At 36.0% G+C, this 19,704-nt stretch overlaps 2 protein-coding genes across 2 annotated transcripts; one reads left to right on the forward strand and one right to left on the reverse strand.

Annotated features, from left to right (window-relative positions):
• Positions 1 to 1,006: 1,006 nt before the first annotated feature.
• Positions 1,007 to 6,724, reverse strand: LOC122311348 (bifunctional riboflavin biosynthesis protein RIBA 1, chloroplastic-like). Its single transcript, XM_043125889.1, has 7 exons — positions 6,514 to 6,724; positions 5,245 to 5,638; positions 4,902 to 5,123; positions 3,866 to 4,188; positions 2,758 to 2,887; positions 2,140 to 2,436; positions 1,007 to 1,594 (listed from the first exon to the last, which is right to left on the reverse strand). Exons 1-7 carry the CDS (start codon positions 6,564 to 6,566, stop codon positions 1,325 to 1,327), a joined length of 1,689 nt encoding a protein of 562 aa, XP_042981823.1. The 5' UTR covers positions 6,567 to 6,724; the 3' UTR covers positions 1,007 to 1,324.
• Positions 6,725 to 14,895: 8,171 nt separating this feature from the next.
• On the forward strand, positions 14,896 to 19,659 carry LOC122310486 (dicarboxylate transporter 2.1, chloroplastic-like). The gene is made up of 5 exons (XM_043124370.1): positions 14,896 to 15,860; positions 17,005 to 17,318; positions 17,926 to 18,374; positions 18,658 to 18,793; positions 19,376 to 19,659. The coding sequence occupies exons 1-4, from the start codon at positions 15,054 to 15,056 to the stop codon at positions 18,771 to 18,773; spliced, it is 1,686 nt and encodes a 561-aa protein (XP_042980304.1). The 5' UTR covers positions 14,896 to 15,053; the 3' UTR covers positions 18,774 to 18,793; positions 19,376 to 19,659.
• Positions 19,660 to 19,704: the final 45 nt, after the last annotated feature.

Here is a 19,704-nt window from a genome sequence, read left to right on the forward strand (position 1 = left end):
TAAATAAAATTTCAAAAAAAAAAGTTGAAATAAATAAATACTTTATAAATAGAAGTGAATTGAGATAGTAATTGAGATGAACCCATTTAAGGTAAGTTTAAATATATTTAGATGTTAAGATGAATTTATATATATTTATAGAAAGTTGAAAAAAGTTATGGATATTGCATGTAAATAAGTGTTGAGTTGAAAAAAAGTTATGAGTCTTATATGTAAAAAAATTTTGAATTGATATAAGTATAATGATTTAAGAGCTAAGTTTTTAAATGTTAAATTCAGTTTAAAATTATTTTTTAGTTTTTTAGTGTTTAAGTTTCTATATAAAAAATATATGTGCAATCATTTTTGCATATTCTTTATGCACTATACTAATTTGATCAGCTACTTTATTTTTATTTTTTAATTTCAAATAACTGTTTTATTCAATTATACCAGTGGAATACATAAAAAGTATGTAGAAATAATTGTGGGTAAGTTTCCTATTCTTAAAAAAATAGTATGAAAAATCTAACATCCACATTAAAAAATCAAATTTTTCATGATAGATGTCATTTTTTTTTTTAAAAAAATGGGCGATGTTTGCCTATCATAAAAATGTATCAATCATTACTCTATAACTAAATAATCTTATTTTTTCTATCAATTATATTTCATTAATTAATTATTGTGCCACTAATGCCACGCACACAACACTTCATTTTTTTTTTTTTTGAAAGGAACACTTCATTTAGTTGTATTTTGTTTCTTTCTTTGTTTTTTTTTTTTGTTTATTTTGGGGGGGGGGGGGGGGGGGGGGGGGGGGGATGTCTTCCTTTAGAGCCTGCAAGAGTAAGCAAATAGCTCCAGTTCATTGCATCAATTCTCAATCCAATAAATTAAGTAAAAAGTACCGCTCGTTCCCACATTCTTCCTATGGTAAAATCATTGAGAATATTCATCTGAATTCAAATAGCTGTGACCTCTTCAAGAACCCGCTGTAACTCAGAAACTCATCAAGCAAGCCATCAAAGAGAATATATCTTTTATTAAATGGAATGGATTTCCTTTTTCAGAATTACACTTGATAGATAGACAAAAGAATGAATGACATTACAATAGACCTGGCAAAAATGTTTGTGAGAACTTTTGACGAAGCATGCAACTCATGCTTTAACTTCAGGCTAAGTCTATAAAGAATGAACTGTATCACATTAATCCATGTGATTGAAAATACCAACTTCGCCAAAGTCAGAAGTGTCTGTATATGAAAAGTGAATCCTGCGAGTCTAAGATTTCTATTTTTACTGCATTAACCAGCTGACCGTTGTAGTGTAGGCAACCTGACTCAAGCCTCAGAAACAGCATTGGATGCACCACTGACACTCTGTTTACCGTTGCCACTGATAAGACTACTTAATCGACCGTTAAATTCCAAACCATAAACATGTCCCATTTTAGCACGCTTGGTCTCTAAATATCTCTTGTTCTCTTTTGTAATTGGAGTTAATAATGGCACCCTGCCCACAATCGCCAAACCATAACCCTTGAGCCCAACATACTTAGCAGGGTTGTTGGTCATTAGCTTCATTGTTCGAACACCTAAATCCCTAAGCATCTGCAGTGACAAAGCCAATAAATTCATGTCAAGGGAAGGTACATCTAAGATATGTTCATGCATTTCAGGTTGGAACTACTGTTATTGGGTTCGTAATCATCTTCTTTATAAACAAACAAAGCATGAATAAACATTTTAGGATGTCTTCATGCTCTTTAGACTAAAATTAGCAATATCTACCCAAGTTTTATTGGAGTTCAGCATGTAAATGAAGCAAATATGCATCTAACTCTTGATATACAATTACGATGGGACATTAACTAAGTTGTCAGATAATGTTATTCATATTTAAGAACAAAAAATTGCAACAATCTTAAAGCCTAGGCATTCAGAGCTACACTAAAAGATGTCTTTCATATTGCTGACAAAGTTTCTCCAACCCCTAAATATTGATTCCAAAAGCATTTCAAAAGTTTCTCCAATTCTAGAAATTGGTTCCAAAAGCATTTCAAAGATTTATGATTATAATAAGTAGTCAAATGCCTTTACATTACTATTTTAATGTGTTATAAGTCCTGCAAAATAGAATTTGTAATTAAGAGTACCTGTGCACCAATGCCATATTCTCGGGAGTCAACAGGCAAGCCTAACTCCTCATTGGCTTCCACTGTATCACGCCCATCATCTTGTAGATTGTAAGCACGAAGCTTGTGGCCCAAACCAATGCCCCTCCCTTCATGTCCACGGAGGTACACCAATACACCCCTTCCAGCAGCCTCAATCTGCTGCATGGCAAGTGCCAGCTGGTTTCCACAGTCGCATCTTGCCGATCCAAAAATATCTCCCGTGAGGCATTCTGAGTGTACTCTCACAAGAATATCCTTCCCATCCCCAATGTCACCCTGTTGATGCATGGCGTAGTTAAAAATCAGTATGACAAGTAATGCTAGCCCAAAAATCCTTATACATATAAAAATAAAAAGAAAAGCCTTATATCTCCCTTTAGATTTAAGTTTTTGGACAGACATCAGGGTTTTGATGAATGTACTGAGCGGCTCTGTATTAATCATGTTTCATATTATAACTTTTAGTAGGTAGATAACTCACGTATCAATACATGATTTGAACTGTTGTCATAGACTTTTGGCCCTTTAATCAATTTCATTTTGCTTCTGTGAAAACCATGTAGTTTTTATACAATAAAAATTTCAAGCATTGCTTACCTTAACCATTACAATGTGCTCAATCCCATCTAAAATGGATTTATAACAGTAGGCAGTAAAAGGCCCCCACATTGTAGGTATCCTGGCAGCAGCAGAGCGATCGACTAATTTATCTCTTTTCCTTCTATACCTGACAATGACTATCCATGTTAGAATGGAGCCCTCTTTTATGTTTTAACGTAACAGCAGAGAACTCGTATGGAGCCCTCTTTTATGCAGCAAACATCTCGATATAGGAATTGACTAAGAAAACAAAAAATAGTTCCTGAACAAATGGGATTCCAGAAAACTATGTGCACAAAAATCACAATTATACTAACATACAGCCATTTACAAGCAATGTAGAACAAATGAATAAGCTTCTCCAGCTTTACTCCCCCTCACCATCCCGGCATCCCCCCTTCCCCCAACACACAACAAAACACATGCATTGTGTTACCAGACCCACAAGCACACAACTAGGTTCACTGTCTCAGGACCCAGGCCAGTCTGAGACATTCTTTCTGAAACAGATTTTGAGCTGACAACCTATCTATAGACCAGTTTGTGTTGGCCTAAGGTACCGGTTTAAGTTGAAACTTGAAAATACTGGTCGGAGTCTTAAGCAACTAGAATGGTCAAAGCATCCCAAGATGTCTGACTTTCCAACTATCTGTTGAAAATATTAAAACTAAACCTTCCTTAGATGTATATAAGAATGCTCTATACAAATAGATGCACAGTAATACATTATGGCAATTCATTAAAACTTTTTTTTTGTTTTTGATAAGTCAATTCATCAAAACTTTTACCATTTGCAGGCATCAATGTAGTTAAGACACATAAATATCATCCACAAAAAACCTTACAAAAATGCGTTTTCATTGACTTTTTACTATTTGCAAGTACCTCTGCATTTTAATGAAATATTACATGATTTTCTCAGCATTTGTTTTAGAATATATAAAATTAAAATACATGATCTAAGTTTGTGACAAGATGTTGAACTGATTCTGCAATGAACCAACACAATGAAAAGGCAAGTCACCAGAACAGGCCTAATAAAGTGTACATAAGGCTTACAAAACGAGTATAAAGTAAAAATCTACAAAACAGAGGTAAATTGTACCTAATCAAATCAGCAATGGATATAATTTTCAACTTCTCCTGCTCTGCAAATTGGCGAAGCTTTGGTAATCTAGCCATGGAACCGTCATCATCCACAACCTCACATAGAACTCCAACAGGATCCAACCCAGCAAGCACGGCAAGATCCACAGAAGCTTCAGTATGCCCAGCTCTTTTCAAAACACCACCATCTCTATATTTCAATGGAAAAATATGACCCGGACGGTTGAGATCATCAGGTTTTGAGTCTTTGGATGCAAGAGCCAATACCGTTGTTGCCCTATCATGAGCAGATACCCCTGTGGTTGTACCATGTTTGGCATCCTACAAATATAGCATGATTAATATCAATTATTGTTATAGAAAAGAATATAGAGATTATGTATATAAAAACGAATTTATACTACAGTAAATTACTCTTATTTGCAATTAAATTCATAATAATTTCATTGATATAGTAGCTCAAGCTTTTAAAAGGTTTTGTTATCATGGTCGTCATCATAATCACCAATGTTTTTTAAATAGGTAGTTAAAATTTAAATTTTTAGCATGCTTAGAATGTTAGTAGATTGCTTGCAAATTTGAAAGGGTCATATAACATTTTACAAATTGTAGTAGTGTGGAAGATGACCCCCATCTATTGTAGTGTATTTGGAGGGAAATGAATGCTAAAAATTTTGAAAACTGCAAGCGAACAATGGATGAGCATAAAATTTTCTTATTCATTCCTCTTTCCTTGGGAAATTTCTGTAGACTTTAATGGACTAAATTTTCATAGTTCTCTTGTATCCTTATCTATTTCTAATTAGGTGTTTCTCTTGTATGTGTATTGTGTGCTCAGGTTATGCCTTTCATTTTTCAATAAAACTTTTTACAACTAATCAAAAAAATTTGAATTTTAAAATGTTAGAATGGAGTTCGTCAACACTTGGATGAGGGGTTGTGCTTATTTCAAAGATAAATGATAACAAAGACCAAACTATTGGAATGAAACAAAAGTTGCAAACAGATAACTATCAACTAGGAAATCTACATACCACAGTCACTGTAAAAGCAGTTGAAAGTTTCTCATCATTATCCTTCTGGGCCACCATCAGAGGGAGCTGTAATCTCTCCAGGTCTTTACCTTTCATACTCACGCAAACTATGCCAGTTCCATGCTTCACTATGAAAGCCATAGCCTCAGGCGTTGCCAACTGTGCCGCCATAATTAAATCTCCTTCATTTTCTCTGTCCTCATCATCCACAACCACTACAATCTGTATTGCAATAAATTATAAGATGTGGAAAGACAACTATTAAGGTACATTAATTTTCTTTTAAGAAAACTTCTAATGCTAACAGATTTTGTAACAAGACAGAACTCAGGAAATAGGCCACCTTTCCCTGGCGAATGTCCTCAATGGCCTCGGGGATGGAAGAAAAACCTTCTGTAGGGAGATCCATATCAAATTCATCATAAATGGGAAAGCCATTCCCCGTAAGAGCAGTATCTGCTGCAAGTGTTCTGAATGCAACAACATCAGGCTGTATGCCAAGTCCAACTGATTGATCACCAATGAGAGAGTTATTTTCCTCAACACCATTCTCATTGGCATAAGATAGAAGGTCACCTTCACCAGATATGACTGTAGCTCCAGTCTTACCAACACCCTTAATACTTAAGGGCAATTTCCCACCCAACCGGATCAAGGGAAAATCAGCTGTATACCTTTTTGCCAGAGAAGGATTCACCGAGTGCAACCGGTTGAACAAATTGAAGCTTTTGCATAACCTACATATAGGAGATGGTCGGAAAGTATTTGAATAGAGTAGGATCAGAAACAATAGAAAGGAAGGATCATGAAATTCAGCATTAAAATTGCATGCTCCCTTAATAGTGGCTCTACTTCCAAAACCTGAACATTTTCTAGACCTATATATAAACTCAAATACTTTTAGTATTATAGCTAGGGCAGGTTGAGGAAATAGAAATTATGCTCATGATGGAACAAGATATACCAAAGTAGTATGCAAGAATGTGTAGACGACTTCATACAGTTGGAAGCTTTCATGGAATGGGTTCGGGTAGTGGAAGTCTTGACTCAAGTAAGCCCATGGAATTGTGCAGTTTAGTAGTGTTGTATATTCCAATATCCAACTATAGAAACAATTGAACATGGATTTCTTTTTGTCCAACCTTTGTTGTCTCAGAAATTTAAAAAGAAGAGTCTTTTCGTTCAACACAATAGAATGCATGTCACAAACTATACCTTATTCTTAAGTAATAAATAATGCATATCCACGGAAAACATGGATCGGATCAATATAAGGGAAAAAGTAAATGAACACAACACATACAGCATCAATAAAGCAAGGGCGGTTACAAGTAAATAAAACCAAAAATAGTTACCAACGGGATATGGTTGGTGTCACAAAGATTACGAATTTGAAAATATGACGCGGTGGACCATTAATGTGCGCAAGTTTGGTAAACAAATAAGATCCAGACAGGGAGCTTGTAGAAGATTTAACAAGAGTAGTTGCTAAGAGAAACCCAACAAAACCCAGATGGAGTTCAATTCTAAAGACCCAAACGCTACATGTAAATGATGAGAAAAACACAAGATCGACGCAATAGAAGGAGAATGGAGAGAAAGGAGGACTAACTGGAGGCGAGAGAGAGCTGTTGTTGAAGGAGAAGATGTGTTGATGAATGCCATTGTCTGTCGCCGAAAGAGGAAGACGCCAGAAGCTTAAATAAAAGAAGCTTTCGATTCCTTGAACTAAAATCAGTCCTCCTATATATTATGGGGAAGAGGAGAAAGAAAAGCAAAAAAGAAACAGATTTGGAGAAGGGGGAAGGTAGGAGGAGATTGCGAAACAACGGCGAATTGTATAAGGAAAAACAATGTCCGTAAACCGCGGGTGATGTAGCTCTGTCCCCAACCAATAATATCACGCCCTTTTTTTTCTTTTTTCTTTTTTTTTTTTTTTACGTCCTTTATCCATTTCTTCCCTTACACGTGAATAATGAATGCCGAATTCCTTATGTCCAAGAGAGGATAGAAATAAAATTTATCTTTATTTCACAAGGAATAAAATGGCATTCCTTTGACTAAAAAGATTAGATATTTTAATTATTTTAATTTAAATTAATTATATTTTAAATGAGCATAATCCATCTCAATTAAAATAGGATATCTTGAGAAAAAACTCTTAATTTAGATAATTAAGTAAAACCTACTAATTAAAGATTTGAAAAAATGAAATAGGGAGGAAAGTCAGGCTGGCAATGGCATGGCTCTTAAAAGGAATATCTAATATCGTAACATTTGTTGATATTGGAAAATGGAATAGAAAATCTAAAATTATTATTAGGTCTTTGTGAGTTTTGATATAAAAATAAAAATAAAAATATATATATATATATATATAAGAATCTAAGTGGAATCAGAAGAATTTGGGTGCGGGTGACACAGCCGGGTGATGTGCTTGATTTTGCTGGCAAATACGAGATGGGCGGCGCGGGGAGCAGAGACTCAGGGAGAGCACCCACTGACCTGTTAAAAGTTGAAATAATTTAAGGGTTAGATCTAAGTCTCCTCTGTTTGAATGACCGTTAGATTGCACTTCCTTGCATTGCCTGGGCTGGCACCTCCTGGTTGACTTTGACCGCTTTATTGAGATTCCAAGATGACGAAAACCCTCACGTTTTGAGATGGGATCAGCACCACGTGTGAAAATAAAAATCTTGTTTAAACTTTAAGAGATTAAATGGACAAGACAACATGTCGCAGCTCAACGGCTTGCATGTTTGGGATTGTATTATTTTAACTGGACTTTAGTTGTAGTAGGCTAATGGGGTCAGGCCCATTGAGTACCATCTCATTGTAGTTTGTCATTTTAATGTTTTTCCTTCAGCCCAAAGCCCATGTGAGGGATGACTTGGTTAGAACATCACCACTATGGACCGAGCCGAGGGGGCTCTAGGGGAGCATCCAGAACGTAATAGAAACCAATTTTTTTCTTCTTATTCTCTCGATTTTTTGGAGGATTTCTCACCCTCGAAGTGGGATATTTTATTATCAATATTTTCATTACAGTGGATTTGCTACACAACATTAATTAAAAAAAAAAAAAAAACTCCTAGCTCAACTACTAGTCTCTGTTGGGTTTTTATTTTATAATTGTTTTAAATTCACTTAAATGTCTTTGAAGTTTAAAAACATGTTTGGATGTTAAGTTAAGTGAGATGAGTTGATTCTTTATAAATAATAGTGAGTTAAGATTGTTGAGTGAATTTTGTTAGACTCACATAAGATGAGTTTAAATGTATTTATAAAAAGTTAAAAAATGTTATAGATCTAACGTGTAAATAAGTATTGAGTTGAAAAAAGTTATGGGTTTCCGTATAAAGAGATTTTGAGTTGAAATGAGTTAAGTAATCTCAACTCAACTTAACTCAACATTCAAACGCAAGCAAAAAGTTTGATGTTTGGATGTTAGACCCAGTTTAAAATTAGATTAAATTGAATTAATTTCAATTGAGTCTAACCTCTAAATATGACCTTAAGTCTATAAGTTTAAGCCCTATCTGATTGTTTGTCCATTTCCATGTATCATTTTGTCAATGATGTTAATAAGAGATCAACTATACACTCTGGTTAAAAGTAACAAGAAATTGAGTGAGTGGGAGTATTACTAATATACTATTACTTGGTGTGAGAAACACAATCGAAATCTTATGACTTTATGCAAAGAAAAATACTTCAACTATAAAATGCTTACATAAAAATAAACTTATATGGCTTGATATGGTATGTCAGATTGTAAAATGACTTTTATTATAAAATAGATATAATAGATTTCATAAAATCACATCAGTTTGTAGATTTACTTCGTATAATTTATTTGTATCTGTAATAGTTCTATCACTTATAGCATTACAGTTCGTTGAAAGAAAGTGAAGGAAAGGGGTATATATTTTAGACAAATCTATTTATCATATTTTTTATTATCATTTTTTCAATATCTTTTAATGTGACATTAAATGATAGGCTCAAAAGTTAAACATAATAAATAATTTTTAATCTGTTAATACCACATCATAAAATGATAAGATGATAATAGTAAAAGGAATATTGAGTAATATTAATCATATTTTTGTGTGAAGATAATTACTTATATTTGATTGGATAAAAAACAATGATAGAAACATGGAAATATGAACGAACGAGGGAAAGATAATATTAAAAGAGAAAATCTTAAAAATGGACGCAGTGAGAAGTTTTCTTTTATATCGTTCAATAAGAAACTCACACGCAAGAAATCTATATTATTTATGGTAGAAATGATTAGAGGAAATAATCCTCCTAAACACTCTCTAGTCTTTATGACCTCGACTCTACTCAAAATATTTGAGTTCAAGACCGAGCTCGAAATTTTTATTTATTCTTTGTTCGATCTTAAATCGGTAAGCTAAACTCATAGCTCGAGCTCGTCCAACAAACGAGCTCAAGCTCAACTCAAATTGTTTTTTTAATAAGATTTAATAATTAATAAATTAGATAAATAAAAAAATTTAAAATTAAATTTGTACAACTAATAAGTAGAAACTCTTGTAAGTAGATTTTTTCTCCATTTAGCCCAGGAGCCTAAGCTCAGATATAAGGAGCTCAGGCCACCTGGGCAACCACTCGACCCACAGAGGACCCCTGACCCTAGAGGAAAGGGAACAATAGACAAGTCACCCTGGCTTCCCCCTACGCCGCCTAGTCCCAGAGGGTCGGAACATGCAAACAGGCGGTAAATGGTTCTCCAATTTTTTTACCTCCCAAGTGCAAGAGGTATTAAGTTGATGTGCAGTGTATTTTCCAAGATCGATTTCATAAAGATTAAGGCAACTTAAGTTCAAAATGAGGCCAATTGACAAGAAGGGATGCTTCTCTTTTAAGGGCACCTCTTTAGCCACTGAGTTGACTAAGAGGCACTACCTAAATTGAGAATCTATTTTCCCCCTTTTGTTTGTTTTTTTTATATATATATATATATAACAAATGTTCAATCACTAATCCGATTGAACCTTCATTTGATTCTGAAATTTAACTAGAGTTAGGCAAATCAACACAAATTGCTAAGAGAGAAAAAAAAAACTTATGCTAGAGAATGCCAACACAAAGTCAAACTGTGTAACAGAGTTACTGATTGAATTAAATGTAAGGAAACCTAAGTCTTGGGCAACCTACATGCAATGAGTAATCCACGAGTTAATCTATCTCAACATTTTCTTCAAATGTCATACCAGTCTAGGTTAAAACATTTGGATGATAATCTCATATACGCCCAATCAAGAAATTGAAAAGAAATAACTTCAATAAGTCTTTTATCAACCCAGTTTAAACTAATAAATGCAAAGTAATAAAATCTTCCACACTTCAAGTATCTAATGTGCTGTTAATCTACAATAGATCAAAAAGAGTGAAACAAATCCAAGACTTCATTGAATACGGGGGTGAAGAACTCAAAGAACAATGCAATTAAATATAGTCTGAAAGTCGAATCCCTTGAGGATTAACACTGCACAATGATTTCCTTTGACTTAGGGTTCAGTAAACTACTCCCCCTTCATCTCAGGATTCATCCATAAAATTAAAACAGAACAAATAGAAACCATCTCGACTATAAAATGAAAAGCAAAAATAGTAATAACAAAAACCTAGAAGTCTCTTTTGAATCCCGTCCCAGCTACCTCTTCTTCTCCTTTCTTCTGCTTTTTATCTTCCCATTTTCCATCCTTTGCTCCGTATCTAACCAACTCCTCTCCAATTCCATCCGGTACCTAAAGGAAGCTGAATGCTCTCAGTGGTGGTGTGGAGGTGTAGTGGGTGCAAAAAGGGTGAAAAAGTCTGTTTTGCCCCTTATTTCTTTTTTCTTCACCATTGAGTGTCCATTATACAAAATAATGATTAAATGAGTATTTGTAGAGAAACTTAGATAAAAAATCTTTAATTTAAATACTCATTATCTATATTATTTCTACTTAATCAGTAAACGTAGAGAACGCTTGATCCCTTGACAACAAGTAAGGAGGGAGGGGAATCCGACATGACACGCCTACCACCAGACAGATGGGATAGAAGGTCACGTTGCATTTATGATATATGATTGAAGATACGGTTGAAATGAAATGTACCTCTGACACAGGGAATGGGTAGTTGACCCCCATAAATCAGGTATATAAGACGATCTACGGGTACTATGAACTCTTTACATACTTGGACTAAACTTTAAAACGATATTGACTTTGGCATTGAAGACTCTGCGGCCACCACCACGGCCCTCATCTCTTGGTGTTTTCTTTGTGTCCGCAGGCTCAATATTGAAGACCCAAGTTTCTGAGAGCCTGGCCCAAAGACTTGCGAAACACTACGTTAACACCTCTATTGAATTATAATATTTTAAAATTTTACAAGTAATTAATATCTAACTAGTTAATATTTATTTATAATAACAATATATTATATGCCTACAGATTAATACAAACATATAATATGATAAAATATATCTATTTCATATATGGTTCTCACATATTAATATATGAAATTATCAAATCTTATCGATTAATTATTATACAAATTATAAAATATAACTATGAAGTATATTCAATATATAACATAAATAATTAAGTTACATATTATATATTTAATTATAAAAGTATTATGCTTATATTATTAGCCAATACATATATATACATATATACATAGGTGTATGTATATATTTATTAATATATGAATAAGTTTTAATCAAGTCAAGCTAACAAGTCGAATCAGACATCAATGAGCAGGTCTTAATGAGCCTTATCTGAGTCGAGTCGAGTTTTATCAGATGTGTGTTATTTACTAATTGAACGAGTATTTGCTTTCACGTGCGTGTTTTTTTTCATGAGTCAAGCTCAATTCGAGTTTAATTGGATGAGTACCGAGCGGGCTATCGAACAGATTGGTTCATTTACAACCCTATTAACAGGTCTATTATGCATGCTTTCATTTTGTTTTGTCCCTTATTTAATTTGTTATAGGAATTGGAGGAGAGTGCGATGTGGTGAGCTCATATATATACGTGCACATGGCTTTCCCACTTCGAAGCCCTTAGATTGTGTATCAATTGTGGGGAACTTGTTGTTTTGGGTTTTTCTAGAGAATCAATTGCAAAAGGAACCACTTGATTGGTTTTAGGAAATGAAACCCAAATATTTTAGGAGCAGTGGTGCCTAGAAAAATTGTTAGTTTGAGATATGATAACAATCCTGTAACTTAATTTAAACGTAAGAGCAATTTTAAAGAAACCAAAAAAAAGGACAAAGAGTGAGAGTTACTGAGGAGTGAGAAAGAGAGATATTCAAGCTTGAGGATAGAGAGCTTGACGATAACTTTGGGGGGGGGAGAGAGAGAGAGAGAGGAGAGAGAATAGGCTAATCTAATCTCATCTCATATAATTAAGGCTGTGCATATGACTTGTATATCTGATGGGTCCAATTAAAATGGCCCGACCTAACCTGTATTTTATCGGGTTATTATCTGGTCGGGTATTCAACTTGACTAGTTAACGGGTTTGCATTTTATTTCAACCTGGTTTTATATAAGCAGACTACTTCTGCAACCCTAGCCACCTAAAGTCATATTCTCTCCTACCTATACGTGATGATCTGGATCGCCCTTGGCTTCTCGATCGTCATCTACAACAAGTACATCTTGGATCGTAAGCTTTACAATTGGCCCTTCCTAATCTCACTCACCATGATTCACATGGTCTTCTGCTCCTCCATGGCTTATCTAATGGCTTGCAACCTTTATCAGTGGCCATCACAGGTCTTCATTAATGGAAGACTCCATTAGGTGACTTGGCCACAGAGACTCCACCGAGGGACCAAGATCATCTCGTTTGACTTTGAAGACGAGCAATCTCGGGAGGTCCCAAGTACAACTTTAAAGGGGTATGATTATCATCTGGTTATTCTAGAAGGATGTCTTTCTGCTACAGTTTATTTTAACTATTGCAAATTGGAGATAGGGGTAATGATAGAGTATGATGTGGGGTCGTCTTGGATCGAGAGGTTCAACATAAGAGGTTACTTGCCTATGGGACTTGAAGAAGAGCCAGCGGACCAATTTTACAAGAATTCAAAGATAACTGAGAAATGAGAATTTGTTCGAATTTTATGCCTTTAGAAGAACGGCAAGATCTTGTTGGAATATGAAAACAGAGATATGGTGTCTCATGACCCAAAAGAAGGAGAGTTTAAAGACGTAATGTTTCAAGAAAAGAGATACTGACATTTTCAAATACACTCATGTGGGTTTTTTCTCCGTATCTAAATAGAGTTTGTTGTGGTTTTGTTATTTGGCTCGTGAGAAAATGAAGGAAAAAATTAATCCTGATGTTGAATAAAGAAAAATGAAATGGGTACCTGCTATGGAGCATGGTCTTTTGTGTGTGTGTGTGTGTTTTTTTTTTCCTCATTTTGATAAAAGGTCTATTGTGGTTTTAGTTGTTTGGCTTATGAGAAAACAAAATAAACTGATTTCTAATGTTGAGTAAAGAAAAAGAGAAGGGATCTTGTTGTGGTCGAGTCATGCAGGTTCGACTCGATTTTATTTTAATCGGATCGGTCGGATCTAATCTGACTCTGAAATGTGCTTGACCTGGGTCGGGTCGGGACGAAATCCAATTGTTTTAGACTGGGTTACAGGCTTGCATATAATCATTACAACTTTTACAAACTCCCACATAAAATATAATAAACATTTCAACTTTTTAAAATTTCAAAATAAAAATTATATTAAAAAATTATATTTAAACAATATTTTATTTAATTTTAAACTTTTATCTCATCTTATCTGTGTAACCAAATTAGGTGTAAATTTTATAATATGAAATCAATTATATCATAATTATGTTAGATGTTATCCTTTAATTTGGGGGTGTAAATTCTAGGTTCTCACTACGTTCAATTTGCAACGTCTCCTTTATAAATTATTATAAATGAAAGGAAAAGGGTAAGACCTAAATAATGTCATTTTATATTTGAATAATTATACTTAGCATCCTCACACACTATAATTCTTTTAATTTTTTTTCCTCTTTTCCATAACAAGTATGTACTGTATAGATAATAAATAAAAGAATTCAATTAATTTAATAAGAATAAAATAAAATATTAAAATACATATAGTATATAGTGTAGATTTGGTGAATGATGAATACATTGAATAGCATAACCCTTTATTTTTTATGGCTTGACAATCACATGTTAAATTTTCAAGAAAAACACTATAGATATAAAGAAATCTTACAAAAGGATCTCATATTTTTCTTCTTCTCTCTTTTCTACCCCCTCTCCTTGTGTCCGCCACCCCTGCCCTCTTATTGTGCCCGCCATGGTGGTTGGGGACCACCTTAAAGTGGGCAGAAGACGCTGGTGGTCCAAGCGGCACCGCCAACATGGGCTCGTCGTGCACGTTGGTGCACATTTCACACACTGTGTGCGTGGTTGATGATTGCGCGTTAATTGACCATGATGGCCGGGATCTACCCCTAAGTTGACATAAGTTTTCGACAATCTAAATAGCGCCCATTGGAGGGGACCTTGATGTGCATGACATGCATCGTCGACGGTCACCATCTGTTGGTTGTGGTTGATGGGAACCATCCCTTGGGGGCAGAGAATGCTGGCGAAGAGGGAAAGGGGAGAGAGAGAGAGAGAGAGAGAGAGAGAGAGAGAGAGAGAGAGAGAGAGAGAGAGAGGAAAAGGGGAGGAGGGAAAATGCATGGAGAGATGGGTGAGAGAGAGAGGAAAAAAAAAGAAAAAAATAAGAAAGAAAAAAAAGGAGCACGACACATACTGTGTGGTATCTATTCCTAGTATCCTTTTGTCCTGCAGGAAGCTTAGGAAAAAATGGTAAACAAATAACGAAAAAAGGAATAAAATATTATGGCTGGAAATAAAAGGGCATTTGTATTGTCTTGTATAAAGAATCAAGATTCCCTTGGATTTCCCTCCTTCACAAACTGACACTTACTACATCCCTCTTCTTTGTAACTTCCGTCCCCCCTCTCTCTCTCTCTCTCTGTGCACTCTCTTCTTCTCCCCACACTACCAATTCTCATTCGACAAATTAAGCTCTGTTTTTTCTTCTCTTCTCCCATCAATGGAGAGCTTTGCCCTCCACTCCACCTCCTCCTCTCTTCCCCCCCGCTCTTCCTTTCTCCGCTTCCGCCCCATCTCTAAATCCCCCTCGTTCCTTACCCCTCGCCTTACCGCCCCCTACTCAATCCCCACCCTCCAATCCTTCTCTCTTTTCCCCGCAACCACAAATCCCTCTCGCCTCCCATCAATCCGCGCCTCTTCTTCCTCTAATTTACCCAATCGCCCCTCTCCTTCTTCCGAATTCACAGACCCACCCCCTCCCCCTTCCCAAGGTGCTAAACCCCTCCCGTTCATAATCTCAATCTCCATCGGCCTCATTGTTCGCTTCCTCATCCCCAAGCCCCCCGAAGTTACTCCCCAATCCTGGCAATTACTCTGCATATTCCTCTCCACCATCGCAGGTCTCGTCTTGAGCCCCTTGCCCGTCGGCGCCTGGGCTTTCCTCGGCCTCACCGTCTCCATCGTCACCCAAACTCTGTCCTTCTCCAGCGCCTTCGCCGCCTTCACAAACGAGGTCATCTGGCTGATTGTGATCTCCTTCTTTTTCGCCCGCGGGTTTGTGAAGACCGGGTTGGGGGATAGGATCGCTACCTATTTCATCAAGTGGTGGGGGGGTAGTACGTTAGGTTTGTCGTACGGCTTGACGATTAGCGAGGCGCTCATCGCCCCGGCCATGCCGAGCACCACTGCGAGGGCCGGTGGTGTGTTCTTGCCGATAATCAAATCCTTGTCGCTATCCGCCGGGAGTGAACCGGGCCATCCCTCGGCCAAAAAACTTGGGTCTTATCTCGTTCAGTCCCAATTTCAGGTTGGATTAATTTTTTTCTTGTTATATGCGTATATATAATTGCACAAGAGTCATTTTCAGGACTTCTGTACGTAACTTTTACTCTCTTTTCGATCGGATCAGTTGAAGATATAAATAACGATAGTATCTCGATAATACTCGCTTTTTATTGACTTAAAACAGTGATGACTTTAGTTCTACCGTTGGGATGTGTATGTGCAATCATGTAGACCTAATGATCTTTTATCTGTTTGGTTGTTCGTTAGTTACATCTGATCAGTGGATATTTACGGGCTAGCATCTTTTGTGATTGTCAAAAACTTTACGGACATAGGGGAACATTCGAAATTGCATGATTTTCGTCCTGAAAGGGAAATGGCTTGAAAAACGCCCTCAGGATTAGGTTTTATTTATTTATTTATTCTTCATTAAAGAATATCTTTACATGTTAGCCTTTCAGAGCTGCATCATAGTTGTGCTATAGATTTCTTCGTCAATGCATTCTATCCACTGGACTTGTTAGCCTCCAATATGCAACTTTTGGGGTCATGCATTTGGAACTGTAAGTTATTGGAAACCATAGAAAATGTAGTCATAACGCTCATTTATATATTATTTCTATGAGTGCCTATATAAATACGGTGAGCACGCACAATATCTATATATATTGGGTTTCATAACATGAACAACTTTATGTCGTTGGCATGCAGAGATTGCTCAATGCCATGTAAGGAATCATGGGCTCTGAAAAGAGATTTCAATAAGAGATTATTTGGAGAAAGAAAGGAATGTGTGGGTATTTTTGCAACAAAAAAAGTCATAAAAGAAAACGGGAGACAGATTGGGTTTCTTGGATTCATTTTTGTTCAGGGGGTTGATTATGAGATATTCTGCTTTACTGGAGATTTATTTTTTTGAACAACCTCATGTTAATCACTAGGTATATTTACCTGTCTTCCAGGGACAATGGATGTGTTACTAATTTAGATGATTTATTTTTTGATAAGTAAATTTAGATGATTTATGCAATTCCTTTTTCTGAGTTTAGGCATGTTACGACCTTTTCTAGTTAAATTTACGAATGCATGTTATTCCTTCTTCTCATTGATTGTTGTCACGTGAAACTCAGGTGATTAATGCATTGCTATGTGTGTATGTGTGACAGTCTGCTGGTAACTCTAGTGCTCTTTTCCTAACTGCTGCAGCTCAAAACCTTCTCTGCCTCAAATTAGCTGAGGAACTTGGGGTTATAGTTACAAGCCCTTGGTTGACTTGGTTCAAGGCTGCTAGTTTACCTGCACTTGTTGCTCTCCTAGCTACCCCACTGATCTTATACAAGCTATATCCTCCTGAAATGAAAGATACACCAGATGCCCCTGCCTTGGCTGCAAAGAAACTGGAGCAAATGGGTCCTGTCACCAGAAATGAGTGGGTGATGGTTGGTACAATGCTTCTTGCAGTGTCTTTGTGGGTCTTTGGGTATGTATCATGCCTTGATGCTATTTAATGTATTTTATAATCTTGAGCAGTATAAATCAATTAAACATGATTACAGGGAGAGTTGAAGTCTCCATTTATTTTTTGTAGCTCTTACTTGTTAGTCACTCTATTTGAAAATGAATTCTTCTGATACTGGTCTGAACTGTGGGTAAGGTATATGAGGATATCATGAACCTTATGAGGATATCATGAACTATGCAGCCGACTCTATTCTTTATGCCTTATGGAAGCTTTTGCGTGATATGAGTTATAAAATAGGCTATTTGGTCAGATCAATTTTGTTTAAGGATTTAGGAGGCTGGGGTTCATTATTCTTTGATTTTTACCATCTGAGAATATCAGCAGTAAAGGTTAAATCGTGTGTTGTCTTAGAACGTGGATTTTAAATGTTGTGCAGAATCAACTCACCACATTTGATATCCAAAAGTATTTTTCTTCCGAGTATCAGCAATTGAGGAGTTTGTATAAATAGACCAGAGACGCTGAAAGTTTTCAACTCATTATATCTGTAAATAGTTGTTTCTATTCAAATGTGTTTTGTTCTATTAGGTGTCCGAATAACCAATGTTTCTTGCTCTGTCTGCAGAGAGGCTTTTGGTATAGCAAGTGTTGTAGCTGCAATGATTGGCTTATCTATACTCCTTTTGTTGGGGGTCCTAGATTGGGATGACTGCCTAAGTGAAAAATCGGCATGGGACACCTTGGCTTGGTTTGCTGTTCTAGTGGGTATGGCAGGACAATTGACAAACCTTGGTATCATCACCTGGATGTCAGACGGTGTGGCCAAGTCACTTCAATCCTTATCTCTGAGTTGGCCAGTGGCGTTTGGTGTTCTTCAGGCCTCTTACTTCTTGATCCACTACCTCTTTGCAAGTCAAACTGGCCATGTTGGAGCTTTATACTCTGCATTCCTTGCTATGCACTTGGCAGCTGGGGTTCCTGGTGTGTTGGCAGCTCTGACTTTGGCTTACAACACAAATCTTTTCGGTGCTCTAACACATTATAGCAGTGGTCAGGCTGCTGTATACTATGGAGGTCCAACTCTTTTATCCCTTCATGAGTTTTTCATTATTTTGTCCTTGCTTTTATATGAGATTTATAAAAACCATCTCTTTTGGAAGTTTTGACTTTCTGCCATTTGGTTGATGGTCTTGGAAAAGAGGCAATTTTGTTCTAAATATAATTTTGGTTATCGATCATATGATAATTTCAACATGTCAATGTTCTTTTATTCTTGTAGATTTGAGTAATATGATCCTTTCTTTTCCATCCATTGCGGCAACATGTCTGATTTGGTTTTATTGTTCTTCCATTACAGCTGGTTATGTAGACCTTCCCGACATATTCAAAATGGGCTTCATAATTGCTCTTGTCAATGCTATCATCTGGGGAGTAGTTGGAGCTTTGTGGTGGAAATTTTTGGGCCTATATTGATTTTTTTTTTTCATTACAATGTAAGTAAATGATCTTTCCCTGGACATTGTTGAGCTCATATTTTCATCTGTTTTTTAGGTTTGATCTTTTAGTAGCTTTAGTTCTGTTTTACCGTTGAATTGGTGCAACACCACTAATAGAATCTGAATAATTAGCTCAGATCATTTTTGGTTTTTCCTGATCTCTGTTGTAAGCTACACTGAAGCAAAAATTAATTTAATCGTTTTTGCTTAAAAGCATGCTTTGCTTAGAAGTTAATATGCCAGTCCTGGATCCTGTTAGTGACTTTCTTGACTATACAGCTTTGGAATTATGTTGTCTGTACTGAACTGGGGTGATGTAATTGGATATGTGCTGGCACCCTGGTAATGGATTCTGCTTGGAATTTTTAATCAATACTTCATGCATGCACATGTGGAGGAAAATTTCAATAAATAAACCAGTGGGGTTGCTTCAAAAGTTGGCTTTTTGATGATGTGTCATATGATAAGAACCTTAATGCGTAGCTGTATAAGTACATTGTTGTTGATGATTATAATCTTTATTCTACCAAATATTTTATGGTCTTTGGATGAAGGTTTCTAACAAAATGCATGTCTTAGGCGGTCAAATTATTTCTACTTTATCCTTCAGCTTGTGGGAACGTTAGAAAGACGGTGATTTTCTGAAATGCTCGAAGCTCCTGAGCACACAACACAATTCAAAGCTCTGCCTGCAGAAGATCTTGGAAAGTAAGATATGTATGATTTTTATGTTGAGCTAGATCAATAAATACTGGCCCTTCCAAGAAATCTTGAGTGGTAGGGCAATTTGTAAATGGGCTGGGCATTTCAAGGATCAGCCTTACTTTGATTGGCATTAAAAAGCTTTTGAGGTTGAGAACTAACATTAAACTGAAGCAGATATAAGTTAGGCAGGCGGTTAAGAAATT

The sequence above is a fragment of the Carya illinoinensis genome, chromosome 5 (assembly GCF_018687715.1).
Source record: "Carya illinoinensis cultivar Pawnee chromosome 5, C.illinoinensisPawnee_v1, whole genome shotgun sequence".
Taxonomy (NCBI): Eukaryota; Viridiplantae; Streptophyta; class Magnoliopsida; order Fagales; family Juglandaceae; genus Carya; species Carya illinoinensis.